Genomic DNA, 8,920 nt, shown 5'->3' with positions numbered 1-8,920 from the left:
CACAGCAAAATCTGCAATAGATTTCCTCCATTTCCATCTTTGCTCATATATGGACTACATATGAAAGGTTGTCTTTTTCATTAGACAAGAAGCGATGCTGCAATATTTGAAAGGACCTTTTATTGAGATTTTTTTTTTTTTTTTGCATTTCATTCACATTTAGTGCTAGCAAAAAGTAAAGAAACAACACAAAAAGCACTAGGTGTTAATAAATGATCTATACAAATTTCCTTAGAATGTGAATGTATAGGGTAAACATTACCCTTTACTAAATATGCTCAAATGTTCATAAAAAAATAAAATAAAATCCAAAAAATGTGTTGTATGAACTATATATAAAATCCTTCATTAAAAGTGCACAAATATTATAGTGCCAAAATCTGTATAAAAGAGTGTATCCAACATGCTCAACACTCTTCATGCAAAAAGAGACAGCCTCCCCCCATGGGGACATGGTACGTCTGATGTCACTATGAGTGCCCATCAGTGAAACCTATGAGTGCCCATCATTGCTGTATAACAGTGCCCATCAGTGCTGTATATCCGTACCACCTATCAGTGCTGCATATAAGTGCCACCTCATTAGTGCCACTTCATCAGTGTCAAACAGTACTGCCTTATCAGTGCCCATCAGTGCAGCCTCATCAGCACCCATCAGTGAAGGAGACAACGTACTTATTTACAAAGTTTTGGAACAGAAACAAAAAAAAAAACAAATATATTATTTGTAGCGCAAAAAAAAAAACAGAGGTGATCAAATATCCCAAAAAGAAAGCTCTATTTGTGGAAAAAAAAATGATAAAAGTTTTTGTTTGGGTACAACGTCGCATGACCGTGCAATTGTCAATCAAAATGTGAGAGCGCTGAAAGCTGAAAATTGGTCAGGGCAGGATGGTGTATAAGTGCTCTGTATTGAAGTGGTTAATGATAAATTGATTTTCATTCATTCTGCTGTGAATCAATTTTTCCATTAAAAACCCTGAACTCATTGAATTTTAAGCATTAAAAATTGAACAGGGGTTTTAACCTCTCACCAACTAAAAGAAAAAAAAAAGTTTGGGCTTTAGATATGCTTTAAGATATTTGTAAATGTTAATGATTATTCAACAGCAAGTACAAAAACTTTCTGATAAATTCACCTGCAACTTTTTTCAAGTCTTTATTCCTCAGGCTGTATATTATTGGATTCAGTAGTGGGGTAACCACAGTGTACAGTAATGACAAGAATTTTGAAATGTTCAATGATTGCCCCCTACTAGGAACCAAATAAACACAAACAATAGTGCCATAAAATATGGACACAACAGTCAGGTGGGAACTGCATGTTGAGAAAACTTTCTGTCTGCCAACAATAGATGGGATTTCCAAAATAGTGACTATAATACAAATATATGATACAATGATGGAAAAGAATGGGATGATAGCAAAAATGACGCTCAGTGCTGTAGCTTCTAGTTGAGCAGTGGTGGTATCAGAGCAGGAGAGCTGTAGGATCGGGTCAAGATCACAGAAAAAGTGGTCAATAATATTGGAGCCACAAAACTGTAATTTGGATATGGTTAAAGTGTGAATAAACTCAGAAACAAAGCCTAAAGTCCAGCATGTAAGGGTTATTCTCCAGCAAACCCTGTGATTCATTAACATAGCATAATGTAATGGCTTGCAGATGGCCAAATACCTGTCGTAAGACATTACTGTCAGAAGAAGACATTCCAATGTTTCTGTGGCAGCAAAAAAATAAAACTGGACGATGCAATCAGAAATTGATACTATCATAGTATTTTCAACAAAAGCGGCGTGGAGCGTATTAGGAAGAACATCAGTTGCTAATAAGATATCTGAGATAGCAAGCTGGGAGAGGAAGAAGTACATGGGAGAATGGAGGGCTTTGCCGTAGGACACCAGTGTGATGATCAGGAGGTTTCCACAAATTGTCACACAATAGATCATAAGAAAGAGGAAGAAGACCAACAATCTTATATTTTCTGGAATTTGAAACCCTAAGAGGTGGATCACAGTGGCCATGGTCATATTGTTTATACCCATAATTTTAGGACAGGGAACAGTGTTTTTTTTTTTTTTTTTAAGAGGATACAACCTGATAGTGAAAATTATTCAAATTGAATTTTAATGGTGGGGTAGTGGGGGGGGGGGGGGGGGTTAGAAAGATAGGATATATAATAACCATTGCCAATAATAATTAAATATTGCTTTCTTCTACAGTTGGCATATTTAATGACATGGACGCATTGTGGAAGAAAAAAAAATACAATTGTTCATTGCAATCAAATTTCCTTTAATTGGAAATAAATCAGTGATTGCCAAATTACTGTACTTTACACATATTTGACTGATGCAAAATAAAAGAAAGTTATTTTAAATGAGATAAGAGTAGATGTGTAATGTTATTGACTGTTGAGTGTGTAAAACAGGCAATTTTTCAAAGTCTGCAGGAAAAATAAAAGAGAAAAAAAACTTGAAAGCTTGAAATGTGCTTTAGTGTTCTAAGGCCTTGCATTCTATTTTTTTCTATGGCTTTTAAAAAAATAGCTAAAAATTAAAATTTTCAGGAAAATATTTTGGGGTATTATCGTTCTCTAAGATTTACTTAAATCTTAGAAAAAAGGGGTACACCTTGAAAATTGTAAATTATATATATATATATATATATATATATATATATATATCATGGACAGTACTTGTTTTTGTTGCAAGTGTACTAATATGGCTACAGTCACATCAAGCAAAAAATAACTATATCCAAAGATTGTCATTAGATTTAATTTACAAGCCTTAGCCCTTGTACACACGGTCGGAGAATCCATCGGAATGTGTCCTATCGGACCGTGTCGTCAGATAATCCGACTGTGTGTGGTATGCATCGGACTGATTCCATCCGAATCTCCGTTGGACCCAATTTTCCAACATGTTGGAAATATTTCCCGACCAACTGGGCCGGTCGGACCTAATCCGATAATGTGTAGAGCATTTTGATCGGACCAAGTGCCACGCATGCTCAGATCAAATTCCTACATCAAAGCTATTGGCTACTAGCCTGAATGTAGTCCCATCGTAACGAAATTACGTCATCACGTTCTGAAAGATCGGATTTTTCGTCAACAAAATCCGACGGACAAAATCTGACGGATTTGGTTGGCAAAATCTCCGACCGTGTGTACAAGGCTCAACAGAACCAGGATAAGGATAGTTATTTTAAAAAAGGTGACAATTTATTTGAAGTAAATCCAATTATATTTAAACATTATAGTTATGTGGCTAAAAAAAGCTTATGATCTGGTCACTTTTAAATCTTTTATAACTTACTTACATAAAGCAGCAAACAATAAAAAAACACATAGTTCAGCAGATGCACAAACATTGTATTTTCCTACTAGATGTTGAAATATATAGTGATTATGTAGTATTGTGTCTTATATAGGTAAGCAGAATTAATCGCATAGAACCACTGGGAATATAAAGTCATTATTGATTTTGTCATGGGATCGACCTATGGGGAAATTGATAGATTTTTCTTCAATGTACCATCTCTTAGTTATTTATTATTAGTAGGTCAAACAATCAGAGCTCTATTTTGTTTTTTATGCTTGCCAGGTCGTCCTTTGCTGGTCCATAATATCACATTGCTATGTACCAATTTGGCATAGTTACATAGTTCGTCATAGTTAGTCAGGTTGAAAAAAGTCCATCCAGTTCAACCATAAAAAATAAATAAATAAATAAAATAAAAAATATCATACAATTCCATATACCCAATCCTATATCCGCAGTTGATCCAGAGAAAGGCAATAAAAAAACCCCCAAAAAACAGAAAAGCAGGAATCAATTTGCTACAGTAGGGGAAAATAATTCCTTCCTGGTCCCAGAGAGGCAATCGGATTTTCCCTGGATCAACTTTACCTATAAATGTTAGTACCCAGTTAATAAATTATTTTTTTTCTGGGTCACATCCTTGTTCATTTAAAAGAGGCAATAATTCTATGTTTTGAAAGAGGAGGTAATGTTGGAGACTGAATTAATGAACCAGGAAACTAAGTTGTTCAATCAGGAACTATTAAGGGTCTATTTATAAAACAATTATATTGCCGATTGTCCAAGGGATCTACTGGTACATTTGTTCTTTGCAAATTGGGCAAAAATTAATGTTGTTTAGGCTATTTTCTCTTTGGGAAATAAAAATGAATACAAATAAACATACATACTCAACTATAAGGCTGCAGCGTTGGTCCAATGTGATCATATGACCCCTGATCCCTTGGTTCTCAGTCTGCTCTATGCAGAGAACTGTGAGTGTCAGTCACTGCTCTCTTCTCTGCCCCTCCAGCGATCACTGGAGCACTGAGCTGCGGAGGGGATGGGAGTGTCCGGCACAGGTTCTCAGCAACAATGAGATTCTTAGCCAGCTGTCAGGCATCTGGGAGGATCCTAAGATTATTGTTGGGATCCTTCTGTAGCCTGCACTGGCTTTGTGGCATCATCCGACCGTCAGGGAAGGATTCATCCGCTGATGACACTGTCTCATATTTGGCATGCAGTATTGTGGTCCACCAGAAGGTGTCTCCTGGCAGTCTGGAACTGCCAGGGGAACTTTCTCCTGTTGGAAGTATTATGTGATTTTTAGGCCGCAGTACTGGTGTCCACCAGTGGTTGGTTCCTGGCAGTGTGAGGCCGACATTTTCTCCGGCAATCAGGCATCACCTGAGTCTGATTGAGATGTGTATAAATACCCAGCAGACACACTTATGCCTTGCCTTGGTATCTTTCCCTGTGCCGTGATCCTGAACCTGAGAAGCCCTGTTTCTGTTCCTGAAACCTGTTACCTGAGTATGTGATCCTGTCCCCCTGTCCTGATCCCTATTCTGTCCCACTTAATGCCTTGCATTCCTGCCCTGCAGGCTGATCCATCCATCCTCTCCCTGTCCTGTGTTCCTTACCCCATCTGCTGATTCCCTGTTGATGACCCTGGACTGGCTTACATCTCTGATTCTGGAACTGCCCTTTGTTTATCTACTGATCCTCTGTGCATGACCCTGGCCTGGCTATTGTTTATGATCCTGGTATCTGTCTGTTATTTGTGGGTCTCTGTCTGTTGGTTGGTTATTGCACTGTGTGGTTGTATTTATATTATTAACTTCCCTTAATAAATCATTATATTTCGCTTATACACATTTAGGTTTCCTCTGTTGCAGTCTACACAGTCCTGGTCTTATCTGATACGTAACACTGACAGGCTTTAGCCAATTAAGACGCTGAGGAACAAGGTACTCCTTCGAAAATGCATCAGATAACAGAATTCCTGATGTCCTCCCCTTTACTATCAGTAGTAGGGATGAGCTGTGTGTTCGAGTCGAACCCACGTTCGACTCAAACATCCGCTGTTCGTTCGTTCAGCGAATTCCGAAAATTATGGGCCGTTTGCTCCAAATTCGAGTGGCACTCACGGCCCATAATTTACTGTGGCATCGCATTGCATTACTGGCTGATGATTGACCAAGCATGCACTATGACCCACATGCTTGGCCAATCACAGCGCCGTCAGTGAAGAGAGCCATAATTGGCCACAGGCAGAATGCCTGTGGCCAATTATGGCTCAGGGGGTTTAGTACATGCCCCACACTATATAAGGCCGCTTTTGTGACGACCTTGTGTAGTGTGTTGCGTCGGCTGAGAGAGAGAGATAGACGGAGAGACAGTGTTTGAATTTCTTTTGAAGCTGTTGCAATTACAGTCGTGTATTGTGCCACCTGCACAGTGTACACCTAAAGCTACCCCAATTGTTGGTCTTCTTCTGATCCTATACCACAGGCAGCTGCTGCAGCAATTACAGTTTACAGTTGGTGTATTGTGCCACCTGCACAGTGTACACCTAAAGCTACCCCAATTGCCGGTGTTCTTATGGTCCTATACCACAGGCAGCTGCTGCAGCAATTACAGTGGGTGCATTGTGCCACCTGCACAGTGTACAACTAAAGCTACCCAGATTGCTGGTGTTCTGCTGGTCCTATACCACAGGCAGCTGCAACAATTACAGTCAGTGTATTGTGCCACCGGCACAGTGTACACCTATAGCTACCCCAATTGCTGGTGTTCTGCTGGTCCTATACCACAGGTAGCTGTAGCAATTACAGTGGGTGTATTGTGCCACCTGCACAGTGTACAGCTAACGCTACTGCAATTACTGGTGTTCTGCTGGCCCTATACCTCAGGCAGCTGTAGAAATTACAGTGGGTGTATTGTGCCACCTGCACAGTGCACAGGTAAAGCTACCCCAATTGCTGGTGTTCTGCTTGTCCTATACCATAAGCAGCTGTAGCAATTACAATGGGTGTATTGTGCCACCTGCAAAGTGTACACCTAAAGCTACCCTAATTGCCGGTGTTCTTCTGGTCCTATACCACAGGCAGCTGTAGCAATTACAGTGGGTGTATTGTGCCACCTGAAAAGTGTACAGGTAAAGCCACCACCCCAATTGCTGGTGTTCTGCTGGTCCTATACCTCAGGCAGCTGTAACAATTACAGTGGGTGTATTGTGCTACCTGCACAGTGTACAGCTAAAGCTACCCCAATTGCTGGTGTTCTTCTGATCCTATACCACAGGCAGGCAGCTGTACCAATTGCAGTTGGTGTACTGTGTCATCTGCACAATTTGCACCTAAAGCTACCCCAATTGCTGGTGTTCTGCTGATCATATACCGCAGGAAGCTCCAGTAATTACAGTTGGTATATTGTGTCATCTGTACAGTGTGCACCTAAAGCTACCCCAATTGCTGGTGTTTTTCAGATCTTATACCAGAGGCAGACAGCTGCAGTAATTACAATCGGTGTACTTTGTCATCTGCACAGTTTGCATCTAAAGCTACCCCAATTGCTGGTGTTCTTTAGATCCTATACCACAGGCAGGCAGCTGCAGAAATTACAGTCGGTGTACTGTGTCATCTGCACAGTGTGCACTTAAAGCTACCCCAGTTGCTGGTGTTCTCATAGTAATAATAATACAGACAGAGAGTTGATTCTGCTAGCTGCAGTATAATCATTATATATGTCCCAGCTTTGTGCAGCTACATCTCCCTGCAGGTCATTAGTATGTCTGGAAGGCCAACAAGGAGAGGCAGACAGTCACGAGCCAATAAAAGAGGGCAAGCAGGCTCTGTGTCTAGAGGCAACAGTGCTGGTTGTGGACACGGTGCAGCCTCATCAGCACGTGGCCATGGGACACGCTTGTCCTTATTTTCGGCAGCTGAACGTGTTGAGACACAACATGCCGAAGACTTGGTAGAGTGGATGACCAAGCTGTCCTCATCCTCCTCATCCTCTCTCACTTAGGCTCAAGGTACTTGCAAAGCAGCTGCCAACGCGGCCTCTTCCCTCGTCTCAATGGCATCAGTGCTGACTCATGGTCCAGCAAGCATGGACATGGACGTTCCCTATCTTTCACGGCACATTGGGTGACGCTTCTGGCAGCTGGGAAGGATGCAAGACAAGGTGCAGTAGTGTTGGAGGTTGTTCCGCCACTACGCCTCCAAAATGTTACTATTGGTGATTGTGACACACCTCTCTCCTCCACCCCCTCCTCTTCTTCTTCCTCCATGGCCTCTTCCTGTGCTTTGTCCTTAGAACAGAACAGTAGGCGTTCAAGGGGCTATGCAAGTATGCAGGCAAAAAGATGCCATGCTGTGCTTGCGCTGGTGTGCTTGGGGGACAGGAGCCACACTGGGGCAGAGATTCTGTCATCTCTGCAGGAGCAGGCTGAGAGGTGGTTGACACCACGCTAGCTTAAGCCAGGAATGGTGGTTTGCAACAATGGCACCAACCTCTTCTCCGCCCTCCGACAGGGACAACTGACCCATGTACCCTGTCTGGCTCACTTCCTTAACTTGGTGGTGCAGCGGTTCTTGGGCAGGTACCCGGGCTTACAGAATGTCCTGAGTAGTGATGGACGAACGTTTCGCCCGGCGGTCGTTTCGCGGCGAATTTCCGACATTCGCGGTCCGCACGTTCGCACGCCTTTTTCCGTCGTTCGCCGCGGCGGACTTACGTGTTTAATGTATACAAGAACTTTAACCTTTGGTGACACGTTTATCATGTGATACAGGACAGCCAATTGAGACATGACAGCACATGGACACTTGGACATTCCCCCTAACCTATAAATACACCCGATCCGGTGGCCATTTTACATTCTTTCTTCTGTTACGATAGGGAAAGGTTCCTGTGTGGAGTAGGGAGAGATAAACCACTAGCTATTTGGTACACAAAAGTTCTTTTCAGGACTGGTATAGGTGTTAGGTGTTTATAGGTTTGCTGTGCTACTGATTCTTGCAGCAGCCTGAGTGTCTTTTGTTAGTTTAGAGAAAGGGAAAGGGCGGTGTGTGCTACAGGGACAGCAAGATTAGTCTTTCATCATTAGCTGTTACTATCAGGTCCACAAAAGAGCTGTTTCATCATAACCACTAATTGTTCCAGTCTACTATTTTTTGCCACTTTGTATAGGGACAGGAAGTAAGCAGTGTTGTCAGGCAGTGAGGGTAATTTTAAAGACTTGCTGTTACTATTAGTTCCACAAAGGTTCTTTTCAGGACTGGTATCAGTGGTACGGTAATAGGCTTGTACACGTATAATATTCTTTCTTCCAAATATTGAAAGAATATTATACTTGACTGCTGCCCTTCTGCTGCAGTCTGCTAAACATTCACAACTCACTTGTTCCACAAAGCTCTTTATCAGGACTGGTAACTTGGTCTGTCTAGGGTGCTACGGTACATAGGCTTGAGTGCGGTACAGTCTGCTGTTCTGTAAGGACCGCTATCGGTCCACAATAGATAGGGTTGACGTGCACCACTGCTGACCGCTGCCCTATACTGCAGCAGTCCTTCAGCGGTATAGGGACTGACGTACAGTCTGC

General features: G+C 41.9%; 1 protein-coding gene across 1 annotated transcript; it reads right to left on the bottom strand.

The window, feature by feature from the left end:
• Window positions 1-781: 781 nt before the first annotated feature.
• On the bottom strand, window positions 782-2,046 carry LOC143963961 (olfactory receptor 11L1-like). Its single transcript, XM_077473686.1, has one exon. The coding sequence runs from the start codon at window positions 2,044-2,046 to the stop codon at window positions 1,093-1,095; it is 954 nt and encodes a 317-aa protein (XP_077329812.1). The 3' UTR covers window positions 782-1,092.
• Window positions 2,047-8,920: the final 6,874 nt, after the last annotated feature.

This window comes from Lithobates pipiens, unplaced genomic scaffold (assembly GCF_037356315.1).
Source record: "Lithobates pipiens isolate NorthernLeopardFrog02 unplaced genomic scaffold, aLitPip1_a1.2 Scaffold_8, whole genome shotgun sequence".
Classification (NCBI taxonomy): Eukaryota; Metazoa; Chordata; class Amphibia; order Anura; family Ranidae; genus Lithobates; species Lithobates pipiens.
The sequence above is the reverse complement of the archived record's forward strand: the minus strand, read 5'-3'. Positions and strand labels throughout refer to the sequence as shown.

Coding starts and splice junctions, on each gene's coding strand:
- LOC143963961 (XM_077473686.1), bottom strand. CDS start 2,046: ATGGGTATAAACAATATGACCATGGCCACTGTGATCCACCTCTTAGGG.